The sequence below is a fragment of the Halichoerus grypus genome, chromosome 11, assembly GCF_964656455.1.
Source record: "Halichoerus grypus chromosome 11, mHalGry1.hap1.1, whole genome shotgun sequence".
Taxonomy (NCBI): Eukaryota; Metazoa; Chordata; class Mammalia; order Carnivora; family Phocidae; genus Halichoerus; species Halichoerus grypus.
The window spans coordinates 95304167-95320486 of record NC_135722.1 but is presented as its reverse complement, the minus strand read 5'-3'; the positions used below and the strand labels follow the sequence as shown (position 1 = coordinate 95320486).

At 49.1% G+C, this 16320-nt stretch overlaps 1 protein-coding gene across 7 annotated transcripts in view; it reads left to right on the top strand.

The window, feature by feature from the left end:
* GRIK4 (glutamate ionotropic receptor kainate type subunit 4) overlaps positions 1–16320 on the top strand; it is a 416727-nt gene that overhangs the window by 226132 nt on the left and 174275 nt on the right. For 5 of the 7 annotated variants that reach the window (XM_078058852.1, XM_078058851.1, XM_036115473.2 and 2 more), the window contains exon 4: positions 14363–14527. The exons of the other annotated variants lie outside the window; for them this stretch is intronic. In XM_078058852.1, the coding sequence (XP_077914978.1) occupies positions 14363–14527 (165 nt within the window). The remainder of the gene's footprint in view (positions 1–14362; positions 14528–16320) is intronic. 7 annotated transcript variants of the gene reach the window in all.

Sequence of the window (16320 nt, the reverse complement as noted above, 5' to 3'; positions counted from 1 at the left end):
CCCACTTTCACCGTCTTGCTCCCACTACGAAAGCTCTTGCCACATCCACATATCCATGTACTCCCCAGTTCTCCATCGCCTCTCAGCCCTGCGGGGTCTATTCATTTGGACAACTTTTGCTGGGTTTCGCCCCCTTTCCTGGTCATGCCTTCAACTCCTGTGTCCCCTCATCCTGCCCACTCAGTGACTCCCACCCTTGATAGTACAGACATCTACCTGCCTTGCTTTTATCTGTGTCCTGAGGCTGCTTGCAAAAAAAAAAAAAAAAAAAAACCACACCAACTTCTCTTCATTCCATCCGCACCCAAACAGAAACACGGTTACATGTCGGAGCACCTGTTCTCAGCTTTCGCCTGAAACCACCTACACCATCGTTGCCACTCTTGCTCAGGAGGTGATGATCTTGCCTCTCTTCAGAGACAATAGAAGCTGTCGAACTCAGTCCCTCTCAACTCCCCCTTCCCCCAAATATTTATTTACAGCTGTATTGATCAGTATTAGACTGGCCCTGTCCGGTATGGTAGCCACTAGCTACTGAGCACTAGAAATACGGCTCATCTGAATTCAGATGGACGGTTTTTGTTTTTAAAGATTTTATTTATTTGTTTATTTATTTATTTATTTATTTTAGAGAGCATGCGCTCATGCAGGTGGGGGGGGGAGGGACAGAGAGAGAGAGAGAGAGAGAATCCCAAACAGACTCTGCACTGAGTGCGGAGCCCCTCGTGGGGCTCAATTTCACGACCCTGAGATCATGACCTGAGCCGAAATCAAGAGTCAGACAAGCTCAACCCACTGAAACACCCAGGCGCCCCTCAGATGTACTGTTAAGTACCAAATACACACTGGATTTTGAAGTTTTAGTATGAAAACAACACAAAAGTTCTCAATGATTTTATATGGTAGAAATGGTCATATTTGGAAATTTGGGTTAAATAAAATACATTATTTAAATTAATTTCATAATTTCACCTGCTTCTTTTTTTTTTACTTGTTTTAAATGTGGCTGCTAGAACATGTGAAATTACAAGCATGGCTTGCATTGTGTTTCTGTTGGACGGCGCTGGGCTGGAGCGTGGGCTGGCTCAGGAGCAAAGCGAGCTGAATTCACATGCCGTATTTCAAAGATAGAAGGGTATTTCTCTCGGGTGTGAGTCTGCAGGTCGGCCATGGCCCAGGGTGGCCAGGGGTGTGGGGGCAGGAAGCAGTGTTGTCCTCATCTGTAGAGTTCCCATACATTCCTGTTGTCAGCAGCAGCTATATTTACAGTCAGCAAAAAAAGGGAAGGAGAGTCCAGGGCAGGGGGATGGACTGGAAGTGTCATGGTTGTTTCCACTCAAACTCACTGTCCCACTTCAGCTCCTGGCCTCCCCCAGCTGCAGAGGAGGCTGGGAAGTGTGGTGTGTAGTTGGGCAGCCATGCATGCAGGTGATACTTAGGGTGGTTTATGATTAAAAGGAAGAAAGGGAGAAAGGCCCTGGGGGCCAGCGAGCCGTCTCTGCGTGACTTCTCCCTTCTCTTACCTTGTCTTCTCTCAGCCCACGTGAACCTACACCCTGTGCCCCAGGCTCTTTCTCTACTGGCTTTTTTGCAGCACTCGCTTCAGAAAGTGACCCCTTGCTTCTGACATTATCAGCTTCTCCCTCCCCTCTGGCTCCTTCTTCTGAGCCCCTTTCCGGTGAGTTTAAAAACCCTTCCTTGGGCAATGTGATTCACCCCATCTACTGCCCTAATCACACTCTTTCCATTGAAGACAAGCTACTTGACTCATTCACCTTCTTCGCCCCTTCTTGAGCAGCTGGATCTGCTCACCAGGGTCTCCGGTGACCTCCTTGTTGCCAAATCTCATAGAAAATTCTCAGTTCTTACTTTATTTGACTTTCATCCAGCCTCACTGCTGTGTCTTGGCCTCTTGCATCAGCTTCTCTTTCTCTACACGCTCCGCAGATGTTGAGTCCGCAGGGCCTGAGCCTCATCCCTCCTCTCTCTCTCTGTGCCAGATCCAAACTGTCATCACCACCCTGGCCCTGCGGTCCCCCAGGCCTGTGTCTTGAGCCCGGATGGTTCTCTGGGGAGCCAGGCCAGTGACTGCTGCCAAAGAGCGTGCCCCAAACTTAACAAATACGACCCCAGAGTCATCATCTGGGTCCTTCTCCAGAAACAGAACAGAACAACCTTCATCTTAACACCTCTGTGCTCTCAATGCTAGTCAGTGATGTCACCATCTAAATAGTCAAGCCAGAAGCCCTTCACATCTCCTCCTACCCTCCACAGCCAGCCACCCTGCTCATTGCACCTCGTGAATTGTGCTCAGATCTGCCCCATCCCCTTGATCCTCATCATTCTGCCCCTCAGTACCTGCCTCATCTCTTTTTCCCAGGCTCTTAACATCACCCCAGACTCACCTTCCCAGCTCATATTTCGGTTGCCGCTCCAGTCTATCTTCAGTGCCATGAGTGATGGCCCTAAAATGCAAATCTGATGATGTCACCATCTGCCGAAGGTCCTCCTGTTGTTACCGTTCCAGTTCCGGGGCATGACACACAAGGGTCCTTCCTGTTCAGGCTTCTGTCCCCCTGTCCCAGCTTCTCCTGCCAGGTGCTTGGGCCCCTGACACCTGCTGAAGCAGTCATGCTTTCAGAGGCTCTGCACGCTGGAACGCACTTCGGTTCCCTGCTTCCCTGGGAAGCTCATGGGCCTGCTTCCAGGTTGTCTCTTCTGTGAAGCCTGGTGCGGTACCCGGGAAGCGGTAGGCACTGGACACCTGTGTGCGATAGATAAATGCATGAGGCCTTCCCAACAACTTCTCTCCGCTATCCAGAAGAGTCTGTGCTTCCTGGGAACTCTGTGATTTTCTCTCTTAAACCACTTATTGTCTCCACCCCTCCCCAGAAATGTCCTTGAGAGCCAAAGATACACTCATAGTTTTCTGGGATTTCCCAGCACTGTGGGCAACTGGATGGCTTATAGATGGATCATAATGGGGTTTGATCATATCACTTAACCATATTGGGTTGTGGCTATTTGATTTCATGGCCATATTCTCTGGACACTTTGAAAGCAGAGATACATCTTATCCTTCTCTATGTACAAAGTGCCTTGGTTAAAATAGAAGTTTTAATAGGTATTTGATGAATTAATAAATAAAGGAATGATTAAGTGGATGAATGCATTGCCTGTATCCGTTACAAAGCCCAAGATTAAGTGCTAAATGAGTGGCACAGACTGTGAGCGCTTTGGAGGATTCGAAGAGGGCAGAATCAGTGTGGGCTGGAGTCGTCTGGCACATGCCTGGGTCAAGGCAGGAGTGAACTTAAGAATGGCGCATAATTTAGACAGGATTTGGATATGGGTAAAGCAAAGCTGAATGCTTTCCAGGAAGAAGAGACCACCTTGAAAAAAGAGAGCGCAAAGTGACAGGCTCTACTCAGTGTTCAGCAAGGGCTACCTTGATGTAGCTAAGTGGTCAAAGAATTTGGTAGAATATGAGCCTAGAAAGGTGTGTGGTGCCAGATTGTGGAGGGTGTGGGTGCCAGGCAGGTGAATCTGCACCATGGAGAAGCTGGGTTTGCACAGGAGAGCCTGGAGGAGGGAAACAGGTGAGGGGTATTGCAGGAGAGAGGCGGGGGTGGGGGTGGCAGTGGGAGCAGAAAGAGAGCAGAGGATGGGGGCGCATCCCTTGGTGGTCCTCAGTGACTGAGCAGGTGGAGTGGCGGAAGGGCTGGGGAGAGTGCAGGACCACTCTGCCATGGATCGCGTGTGGGAGACAGACCATTAATGAAAACTGGGAAGGCAGAAAGAGCCCCCCGTTCTATGAAAAGATAATGGTTACATTTGGGACATGGAGTTTGGAAAGACCTCCAAGGGGACATTTCCCTTTAGCAACCAGAAATAAGAGTCTGATGTGTGGATGGGGAAGTAGGGCTGGAGATAGAGGTTTTGGAATTATCTACATAGAGCTGATGGTTGAGAATGAATTCTTCAGGTTTTGGAATTACCTACATAGAGCTGATAGTTGAGAATGTATACTTCAGGGGAGAAAGTATACAATGAAGAAAACGTGGACTGAGGACTGAATCCAGAGTGTGAGGTTTAGGGAACACTGCCAACTAGGGTTATAAAAGGGGAAGGAGTTGGAGCTCGAAGGGGCTTGGAAAAATGTGATCAGAATGAAAATCAGACCAGTGTCATATCAGGGATGTTAACACATGATAACCCAGAAAAAACCTCCAGTCACATGTGATTCAGAGCCTCAAAATCCTAAAAAACCACAGAAATATTTGTAAGGAAGGAGAACCTTAGTGAATTCAGAGATGGTGGAGGCTGAGGATGGAGAAGATGCAGTGGAATTGGAGGCAGTAGGTATAGATCACAGAGTTTAAGATGTCTCACTGGCCATGGGTGAGGAGAGAGGGTAGGAGAAGGTAAGAAAGAGCCAGAAGAATCTTTTTTCTCATCAGAGCATTTTCTAAAAAATTGAGGTATCATTTACGTGTAATAAACTGCCTATATTTTGAAGTATCCAGTTTGATAAGTTTTGCCATGCATACACCCATTACACCATCACCACCATCAAGATGATGAAATTTTCCATCACCCAAGAAAAGTTTCTTGGGGCCACTCTAATTCTTCATTTCTGCTCCTTCCTGTTCTCACCCCTCCCCTGGCAACCACCGATCTTCTTCCTGTCACTACAGACATGTATTTTCTAGAAGTGTATATACATGGAATCATAAAGTCATAGTCTTTTTGTCTACTTTTTAAATTCCATTTTATCACTGGGTAGTATTGTGTTGTATGGATATACCACAGCTTGTTTATTCATTCCCTTATGGGTGGTTGTTTCCAATCTCTATCACAGAGCGAGTTGCTATGAACATTTATGTATGAGTTTCTGTGTAGACCTCTGCTTTCCTTTCTTTTGGATAAGAGTAGAATGGCTGAGTCATATGGTAGGGGGAGGTTTAACTTCTTAAGAAATGACCAAACTGTTTTCCAAGTGGTTATGCCATTTGATGTTCCCACCAATAGTGTATGAAAGTTCTAGTTCTTCCAGATCCTCACCAGCTCGGTGTGGTCGAGCTTTTTAATTTTAGCCATACTAGTAGATTAAGGGTGAGATCTCGTTGTGGTTTTAATTTGTATTTCCCCAATGACTAGTGATATGGAGCATATTTTCACATGTTTATTTGCCACCTATGTAACTTTTTTGGTGAAGTGTGTATTCAGATCTTTGGCACATTTAAAAAAAAATTGGTTTGTGTGGGGGGGTGCCTGTGTGGCTCAGTCATTGGAGCATGTGGCTCTTGATTTCGGGGTTGTGAGTTCAAGCCCTATGTTGGGTGTAGAGATTACTTTAAAAAATCTTTAAAAATTGGATTGTTTGATTTCTTATTATCGAGTTTTGAGAGTTCTTTGTATATTCTGGATATATCTTCATCACATATATGCTCTTTGTATAATATTTTCTCCCAGCCTGTGGCTTGTCTTTTCATGGTGTCTTTTGAAGAGCAGATATTTTAAATTTTGATAAAGTCCACTTTGTCAATTTTTTATTTTCTTAGTGTCATGTCTAAGAAATCTTTTCTAACTATAAAAGCCCCAAAGATTTTCTTCTAGAAGTTTTATAATGTTAAGTTTTGCACTTAGGTCTACGATCTGTTTTGTGTTAATTTTTATGTATGCACAAGACGGGGTTGGAAAATTCTTTTTTTTTAAACGTATGGATATCCAACTGTTCCAGTGCAATTTGTTGAAAATACCATTTTTTTTAACTGTGCTTTTGTCAAAATCAGCTGGCCATATATGTATGGGTCAGAGTAGTAATTTTGCAGGAAGGAATAGAAGTTGGCATAACATCCCTCAAAAGCCAAGACAAATTTGGCTCAAACATTTACAGAGTGCCTCCTGTTGTCAGGCAGGGTGCCAGGGATTGGGGATAGAAAAGATTAAAGAGGGGAAGTTAAAGATGAAACTGATCATTTGAAATAGAGTATGCGTGGGATTCTATGGCTATACATACTTGCAGCCCTCGATCAACTTCTGTATTCAGAGAAAGCTTCCGGAAGGAGGGGATGTCTGAGTTGAGGACTCATTCTGAATGAGAGTGGCCAGTGAGCAAAGGTGGGAACGCAGAAGGAGGAGCATGGGTAAAAGTGCACAGGGACACAACAGCATGTGTGTGCATGCACACACACACGTGTGGGTTTAGGCGGCGCTATGGTAGGTCGCTATTTCTAGAAAGTAGAGAGGGATGAGCGGAGAAGCAGAACAGAAGGTTTGAGAGAGAGAGCCAAGTCTCGTGTGCCACACCAAGGAATTCTGTTTATTTTGATACCGAAAGCTAAAAGCAGGGGTTTGCACCTTGCGGTGACTGGCAGCTGCGTGTGGGCATGACTGAGGATTGCCAGGTGGTAGTTGAAAGGGAAAACCGGGTGAGAGGCAAGAGGTTGCAATTGAGTAGTCGAGAGGAAAGGACTGAACTTGGACCATGGTGTTGAGCTGGAGAGAAGGGGACAGATCTGGGAAATAGCGAGGGGCAAAGCCAGAGCCATTGGAGGTGAGGGATAGAGGTGAGGCCACGATGCCTGGGTGGCTGGTGCTGTCATAAGCTAAACTCAGGAAGAACGTAAGAGGGAAGAGGGTGCTTTTGCTTTGGGTCTTAATAAATTTGAGATGCTCATCAGACATTTACATGGAGATGTCATCAGGCAGGTGGGCGTAGGTAAAGTGTCGAGATCACTGAGGAAGCCTGTGGGAGTGAGTCAAGAGGAGGGCTCTGCACAGACCCTGGGAGCTCACCAGAATTGAAGGCTCAGCAGGAGACAGTGGACCTTGACACTATGGTCAGAGAAATGGGAGGAAAACCCCAGGGGCTTCGTGTCATGGAAGCCTCGGAAGTTGAGGGTCTCAGGCAAAAGACTCAGGACTCAGGACCCCAAACACTCAGGACTCAGGTTCAGAGGAAACCAGGAGGCAGCTTAACCGAGCGGTCTGGCAGCTCACGGGCTCCGAACCCAGGCTGCCATTAAGAGCTGTGTGATCTCGGACAAGTTGCTCACCCTGCCCCTTTCTCGGTTTTCTCACCTGTAAAATGGGGCAGTATGTTGTAGGGTTGGGTGAAGGCTAAATGAAAGAACACATGCGATGTTCTTCAAACGGTCCCTGGCAGACGGCGAATAATAATGCCAGCTAGTGATAGAATCAGACAAAGAATCAAAGTGCCCCCTGACTTCGCAGCAACGGCTGTTGCTGGTGACTGCACGTATAGCCTGAGTGGGCTGGTGGGAATGGAAGGCAGATTACAGTGGTCGAAGGGGATCTGACATGACGTGAGGTCAGCAAAATGTTGAGCAATCAGTCACTTGAGAAGTCTGGTTTGGATTGAAGGTAAGATGGAAGGGAGAGCCAGAGGGCCATATATGGTCCGTGTGGTCCGTGGAGGGCCCCTGAGCACGTTCTAGCGAAGGGGAATGAGCTGGTCTGGGGGAGAGATGGAAGGTCAGGGGAGAAGGGAAGTGTGGTGGGGCTCTCCTAGAACTGGAATCCTCATGATCTGAGCCCGTTGGAAAGGGGCACATGTGACTCTTGATTCTGGAGTCATGAGTTCAAGCCCCGTGTTGGGTGTAGAGATACATACATACATACATACATACATACATACATACATACATACATTTTTTTTTTTTTAAAGAGATGGGGGCACAAAGTGTAGGCAGTTCCCTGCAAGTGGCCTCCGATCAATCTCTCTGTGGACAGAGAGAGGGGGTGGGAGCTGGGTAACAGCTAGAGGTGAAAATCCAGGTTATGGGCTGACTTGTGTCCAATTCCCCCCCCATTCATATGTTAAAGTCCTAACTCCCAGCACCTCAGAATGAGACTGCATTCGGACATAGTGTCTTTGAAGAGATAATTAAATTAAAATGAAGTCGTTAGGATAGGCCCTAATCCAGTATGACAAGTGTCCTCATAAGAAGAGGAGATTAGGATATAGCTGCGCACAGAGGGAAGACCGTGTGAGGACACAGGGAGACGAGCGGAGGAGGGAGGCCTCAGAAGAAACCGACCCTGCCCACACCTTGATCTCCGACTCCTAGAAAATAAATTTCTGTTGTTTAAGCACCCCTCGTCTGCCCTACTTTGTGATGGCAGCCCCAGCAAACAGATAGAGTCTGCAACGTGAGTGGGAGCTGGCCAGGTGAGGCCAAGGGCAGAGGATGGTCCTGTGTTGCCCCCCAGGTGAGGAGGAAGCCTGTGGGTTTGGGGTGGAGTGGTCTGCACACTGGCGTGGCTTCCTCCAGCAGGCGGATGACCGGGACCCACAGGGGTCAGGGGTACGAAAAGGAACATGAGAGCTCAGAGGTGAGCTGGGACAGCTGGTCCCAGGTGAATGGTGACGCTGGGGCTGGGAGCAAAGCTGACTGGCTCCCTGGAGGCTCCAAGCATCTCTTCCGGTTAGGACAGGGCTCTGACCGGCTGGGCCACACAGCTGAAGGCAGAGCTATGTCAAGACTGCCTGTAAGACTCTCCTGTAAAACCTCTTTATCCCCCCTACCCCCCCCTTAGGAGGTAAGAGTTATCAAAGTGCTTGGAAATCTTCAGGAGGGAGATTCTGGAAGACCCGAAGGATTAAGGGAGGCTGATTTTCCAACCTGAGGGGTCACTTCTGGGCTGTTGAGGGCAAGCCCTGTTCCAGCTGACACAGGTTACTCCAGCTTACAGCAGAGAGTAGAAGCGCCAGCCGCCAGGTGCCCGGGAGGCCCCCACACCCACCCTGCACCCTGCAGCACTGGTTCGGGGAGACCACCCTCGGCCTGAGCAATAGCTAATACTTCTGCACCATGTCACATTATTCTTTCACTCAATAACCATTCATTAAGGGCCTACTGCACGCACGTCTGGAATTGTGCAAGTACAGAGATGAATCAGCCACAGCCTTCAGCCTCAAGGAGCCGGCTGCCTCGGGGAGAAAAGACGGATAAGCAGATAGGCATAATAAAAAAGTCAAAAGTGATTAGTGTCTAATGAAAGGTACAGAGAAATTTCTGTGGGAGTTTTAAGGAAGAGGGAATTAAAGTGGGATGGGGAACCTGGGAGTTTCCAAGGAAGGAGAGATCACGCTGAGCTTTTCAGGTTGCAGCTAGCTGAGGGAAGTTTTAGAGAGAGATGTAAGGGTAAGCACCCCTCCAGGGCAGTGAGTGGTCTCTCGGGAAATCTAAGGAGTCAGGGAGGACTTCTTGGAAGAGGTGGGTCTGAGGGGAAGAAGGAGAGTCCTTAAGGAAAGGGGGAACAAGGGACAGGGCTGGTATCGGCAGAGGCATGGAGGCGGGAAGGTCAGCCAGCCCTGGTCCTAACATGGGGGTGTTGTCGCTGTGGGGATGGAAGGGGGTGCTGCAGCTAGAAGGGCATTTGGAAGCCAGACTGCAGAGGGCCTGGTTCCATCCTAGACACTCAAATGGGACCAATCCTAGGATAATGGGGAAGGCTGAGGATTTTGAGCAGGTGAGTGATAATTGGGGCCACACTCACGGGGTGTGCCAGAAAGGATTAGAGTGGGCAGAGCCAGGCCTGCCAGCCCCAGCGTCCAGGGTAGACATAGGCCTGGGCCCAGAACATGGAGAGAAGACCTTGGGGTAGAGGTGGGCCCAGAGTCAAGAGGCCGCCCTTTCCTTGGCACGAGCCTTAGAGAGAACTGGGCAGAGGTAAAGCTGTTGGCCTGTGGGGAGAAAAGCCCAATGTCAATGTTAGGGTTCACCAGCTCCCCGGGCGCGAGAGAGGCCTGTTGAGTACATGCGGTGTAAGGGTCACTGTGCACAGAGTCTCCACGGCTGGAAACACTGGGGAAGACCCTGCTCCCTGATTGCATGTCCCCATCTCAGCCTTGTCCTCGCTGTAGCCCTAGACCTCCCAGCCTTACCATGCCTACTAGCTGACTTCTCTGCAGAGCAGTCCCGGGGATGGAGGACGTGCCAGATGATATTGCTCCTCGTTAGGCAGCAGCTTGGAGCTCTGAGCATCCTGGCCCAAGCTTGATCGCCGGCCTGGGGGACAGAGCAAGGGGCCAGGAGCCTCAGCTGCACACTCAGTCCTGAGCACACTGCTCTCCACCCACGGGGCCCCTCGCTGGGGACTGCCAAACTGGGAACATGGTCTTCTGGTGTCCTAGCGGGGCCTGAGCTGGTCCCTCATCCTTTGTGTCCAGCCCCAGAATCTGGGTTCCTGTTATCATGCTGATTATTCTGATCCCAGTATGTTTGATGCCAACCAACCACCCAGCTGAGGCTGTTCCCAGACAGGAGTTAATCATTGTCTAAAACCCAAAACCTAATGAAAAGTACCCAGAGCACAGAGGTTGGGTGGAGTGCAGAGCCCTTCTTTGGACACTGTGGGGGAGGCAGAGAAGGAGGAGGTACTCAGGGGACCTCCTAGGCCCCTTCATAGAAAATCCCCACATTCCCTACTCCCCACCTGGTCACGCCCCCTCTGTCTCAGAGTATGTCCAGTGATGCTCTGTGAGTTGATTATGTGGTGTCCCATGGCTGGCTGGTGTCCTGTACATCTGGGTATGTGTTGGCACGTTATTTCTGTCGGCTCGGGCTGCCATCACAAGACACCGCATCGACAACAGACATTTATTTCTCCCAGTTCTGGACGCTGGAAGCCCAAGATCAAGGTGCCAGCAGAGTCAGTTTCTGGTGAGAAAAGCCTGCTTCCTGGCTTGCCTTCTCTCTGTGTCCTCACCTAGCAGGAGAGAGAGAGCCCTCTCCGGTGTCTCTTAGAAGGGCAATCACCCTATCCGATCAAGGCCTTACTCTTATGACTTCATGTCACTTTAATTTCCTCTTCAAGGCGCTGTCTCTAAATGTAGTCACATTGGGGGTTAAGGTTTCAACATGTGAATGCGGGGGTGGGGGGGAGACATATTCAGTCCATGGCACGTGTCCTGAATGTGTACTGTTCAAGAAGAGAGCACACAACCCTGAAACAGACTATCAGATGTGTGTTACCTCCTGTGGTTTAGGTGTGATTAGTGCCCTGATTGTCTACTGATGGGACAGAGGCAAGTCCATGTCTATAGCCTGAACAACCTTATCAAAACATTCCTGAAGTAACCCCCCACACCCCGAGAGAGCTGAGTTCCTTTCTAGATTTACGGGGGACGTGGGCGTTTTCTGAGAGATTATTTTATTACTTATTTTATTGCAAGTGATTTCCTAATATTTAAAAGTCATATGGTCCAAAGAGAAAAATGCCCCCTCGTCTAGAAATCTCATGGGGGTTGGGAGCATTAGCTAGGGGAATGTCCAGAGGTCCAGGGTCCTGCCTGTTAGTGTTTCAGAGTTGATTTGCCTTGGTGAGACTTTCTTTCTTTACAGTGGCTGCGAAGCTCATGTGCCCCCCCTGCTATGGATGGAACTGTGTCCTCCTAAAATTCACGTGTTGAAATCCTACCCCCCCCCCAATAGGATGGTATTAGGAGGCGGGACCTTGGGGAAGCGTTCCCTTTAGATGAGGTCATGAGGGTGGTGGGGCCTCCACTATAGGATGAGTGCCCTTATCCAGAGAATGTTGTCCCTTTCTCTCCACCCTTTGAGGACCATGTGAGAAGGCAGGTGTCTGCAAACCAGGAAGCAGGCCCCTCGTAGAACCCAACTCTGCTAGCACCCTGATCTCAGGTCCCCCCCACCTCCAGAACTGGGAGAACTAAATGTTTGCTGTATAAGCCATCCAGTCTATGACACCCCCTTCTCAGCAGCAAATCCCAACGAAGACAAGATTTACTAGAAGGAAAATGAGCCTTAGTTCTGGGTACAGAGTCTGCATGAGGCTGCTCTGGGTCACCTTCCGCCTCTCCCCCTCGCCAGCCCTGTGAATGTGAGCAGGTCCCTTCACCTCTCTGACCGTTTTCTCATCTCCAAGTGAGGATAACAGAAAGAACACACTTACCTCACAGGGTCATTGCAGAGATTAAGTGAGATCATGTCCGCTAAGCATTTACACTAATGTCACTGAATAAATGTGTGCCTGCTCACATAAAACCCATGTGCCAGGGATCCCGTGCCTCTTTCTCATGATTTGTGCGTGATGGCCGTGCCAGTTCCTAAAGTTTCAGATGTCTCTTTTCTATGCTGTAGGGCTGGACTAATGATTTCTATTATATTTTTAACAGTGAAACATTTTTTCCCCCATATCAAGTCTTCTGTAGAACCCCAGTATCCAAACCTGATGGGTGTGGAGGTGTGCTGGTTGGAGCTGGCAGGGGCCAGAGACCCCCAAGCGGCCTCTCCCTCTGCTTCCTAATGGAGCCCAGGGCCCTCCAAGGAACATCATCTGAGAATCACTTCTATAGGCTGCCCTTCTTCCTTTCTCTTCCCAGACTCTTCCTCCTGGGACAGCACAGTACAATCGTTTAGGTTTCTGCTTCCTGAGTAGCATTCCCATCCTGGTCTTGCTTTCCTGAGGTCACCTGGGTAGGTATTTTGGGTGTCCTCAGGCTCTTCAATCACACATTTATAGCCCTTTGGCCACTCTTGCCAGTGGTGATCCCACCAGGTGTGTGAGGACTTTGATACCTAATTCGCAGAAACCCACTTTAGCGGCTGGGTCTTGGGATGTGCCTCTGTTGCCCAGTGTAACTTTTATTGGGCATGGCTCATTTTTCTTGTTCAGCAAGGCAATGCATATAAACACATCCACAAATCAGGAAAAAAAAGTCTTTGTCATATTCTGTGTCCCGGTTTTCGGTTTGGAAAATGGGTCCCAGTAGGTATGGGAGCAATGTACAGAAAAGACAGCGTGGGACCTGGGTCTCTTCTGTCCGCGCCCACTGCAGAGATTCAAGGGCCACATGTCGGTGAAACCTATTCGGCTCGATTCCCCGTGTCGCTTTTCCGAGCCTTCAACCTCTGAAAAATAAGCTTGATATTTCTTCTTTTCTTTTTCTGTAAGAGCTTTATTAAAATATAATTCATGTATCACACAATTCACCCACTTAAAGTATACAACATGGTGGTTTTTAGTATATTCACAGTTGCGCATCAATCACCATAATCAATTTTAGAACATTTTTCAACACCCACAAAAGAAACACTGTGTATGCATTAGCAGTCACCCCTCGTTCGTTCCAGCTTTTCCATTACCGCCACTAGGCAACCACTCATCTACTTTCTGTCTCTGTGGATTTACCTGTTCTGGAAATTTCTTATAAATGGAATCAGCCTGTATGCAGTATTTAGTGTCTGGCTTCTTCCGCTTAGCATCGTGTTTTCAAGGTTCATCCATGTTGTGGCCTGTGTGAGTACTTCGGTTTTTTTAATTGTTGAATACTATTCCATTGTATGGATGTACCACATTTGGCTTATTCACTCATCAGTTGATGGGCATTTGGATTTTTTCCACTTTTGAGCCATTATGAATAATGGGGCTGTGAGCACATATATACGAGTTTTTGGTAGAGATTTTCAGTCTTGTAACTTCCTCTACCAAGAGAGTGAATGGTACCCAGAGCTAGATTTGTTGAGTGTTTCAGGTACTGTGCTAAGCACCTCACACAGACTATTCAGGTAATCTTCACAATGGCCCAAGGAGTGGGCTCTCTCCCCATTTTACAAGTGAGGAAACCGAGGTCTCAGAGCTGATACAGGGTGGAGCTGGGCTACCAGAACACTTACCCTGAATGCTGCTTCTGGAAGTTGGGCAGCTCTTGGAACTATACCACTGCAACCATTCATATTAAGGCACGCCGATTCAATTCGTGTGATGTGTCACTTACATACATTATCTTACTGAATCCTCACACCAAGCCCCTGAGGTTGTCTTCCTACTCTTCCTGTTCAGTGAGGAAAAGAAGTTCAGAGAAACTGCCTGGCTCACGGGCTGACATGATGCGTCAGCGTCTGAGCCTGGAGAGCAGGTGTTCAGCAGTATCTGCCACGGCTCTCCCTCTCATGCCCGGTCTCCTCTCACCCTCTCTTGTCTCAGGGAGATTTCTGCAGATACCCAGAATACCATTGTCAAAGGCGGCCACTGCGTCCCTTCCTTGGCACATGTGTGTTGGTGTACCTCTAAGCTTTTCACCATGTCTGGGCCTCGGGGCCTCCTACACATAGACCCCGGTGGCCTGTCGTGACATTACAGGGTTCCTGAGGTGGATTTGCACATTAGAATTCACGGCCGCACTTGGCTACGAACCAAGACCCTCAGCACATAGAGAACTTGCTTTGGGACTAGTTCCAAGGATGGCAGGGGCGGGGGAGGTGGGGAGCTGCCTGGCAGAGAAAGGTGGCAGAGGGGGGGAGACTGGAGAAAGAGGAGGGTAACGGGAGAGGGTACCAACTGTCTCCGTGTGGTTGCCTGCCCACAGCTGCTATCTTGGATGACCCCATGGAGTGCAGCAGAGGGGAGCGGCTCTCCATCACCCTGGCCAAGAACCGCATCAACCGCGCTCCTGAGAGGCTGGGCAAGGCCAAGGTCGAAGTGGACATCTTTGAGCTTCTCAGAGACAGCGAGTACGAGACTGCAGAAACCAGTACGTAGAATGAGCAGGTCTGCCCTCTGCTTTCCTTGCTGGCAGGAGGGGCTGATAGTGTGAGCTGCACCATCACCAGGCCTGTGGTTAGATAGTCCCCAGAGAGGGAGAGAAACATGCACCAGCAGGCCCCGTAGGGCTCAGTCTGGAGGAGATCCCCAGGTTTTGTTGCCAAGTATGTATGGAGTAGAATTAAGACAGGATACTCTTTCATTCATTCATTCCTGAACTCATTCATTCCTTCATGTATGGATTCATTCATCTCCTGGACATACTGTACACAAACCCCTGAATGAAACCTTGTATGTGATTAAGAAAAGAGAGAGATAGCCAGCCCGGGGGTTGCTTAGTCAATGCACATCTGATCGCCTATCTTGCTTGTTTATGCTGAGGGCAGTGTTGTGGGACTCGGGATGGAGTCTGACCGCTCTGTGGGTGACCTTGGACAAATTACGTACCCCGTTTAAACTCAGTTTCTTCATCTGCAAAATGGGAATGCTAGGCAGTACTTTGCAAATCTTGTAGGTTGTTGTGGGATTTAAAGGACATAAAATATAGCAAAATCCTCTGTGAGTTGCGGTGCTTTACAGACATACACAATAGGGCACTCGGGTCCCGTGTATGGAGCCCCTACCATGTGCTGGGCACGGCTTTTAATTCTACCAACACGAGAGGTAAGTGTCCTTGTCCCCACTTTACAAGAGAAGCTGAGGCTCAGCGACGATGAGCACCTTGCCCATCCAGAGAGCGAGTCAAGGGCTGAGCCGCTCCTGAACCCTGCAGTCATGAGCTCACCCTGCAGGGCCACGCCCAGGCCACGACGACCTCCCTGGAACTCTCTGGTGTGTTGCTGGTGTCACCTTGACAACTTTCCAGGCTGAGCTTCCCAGTCAGTGGGCCGGTGGCTCGGAGCCGAGCTGGTGATGAATAACCCCCGTGCAGAGGGAAGGAGAGGAGAGGAGCCCCTCAGCCCGGAGAGGCGATAATGTCTCTTCCCTAAGACTTCGCCTCATCTCCTCCCTTTGTCACCCATTTCAACCTTTGGTTATACTCAGTGGCAAAAACAGACAAAAACAAAAGAACAACTTGCTCAGGTATATATTGAGACAGCTGGTCTTCTGGGGGAGGGGGGGCTCAGCAGTGCTCCAATCTGGGCCATTAGCAGTGTGAGAGAAGAGACACATCCCACTGGCCCAAGTGCAGTAGTTGGGGTGTCCTAAGGATCCAGAGAGAGCAGGAAGGGAGGAAGACAGCAGCTCTGTCTCTGTTGCCTTTAAGGCTCTTAGAGCATCGAAGCTGTGCTCTTCCCTCCCTGGCTTATCGATTTCCCTGGCTCATTCATCATGCACCTGTCCCATAGGGGGGCCACACAGGCCCAATTTACTCTTTCTCTATTCAGGCAACTTTTATTGAGCATTTAGTCTCTTTCAGGCGTGATACAGAATAGCATGCTTTGGGAACTGTGCAGAGAACAAGGTAGACACAGTCCCTGCCGTCAGGTGGCTCACACTCTCTCCTCAGTGTGTACATCAGTGACAGCTTCGCTCAGCGTCTCTTGGTTTGAATTTACAAGGTAGAGGATCTGATGGGTCCAGCTCATCTTGCTGTGGCCAATCTTACCAGTCACAAGTGTTGGCCAGATGGACGTAATAACTACCCGTGGAGAGAGCGTCCAGGCTTAGGGACCAAGGGTGGGTTCATGCCCTACAGAACAGGCCTGGCGAGACCAGAGGGATCTGTGGACACGGATTCCTCCCGATGGGGGAGTGGAGGAAGACACAGGTGCCTGAAAT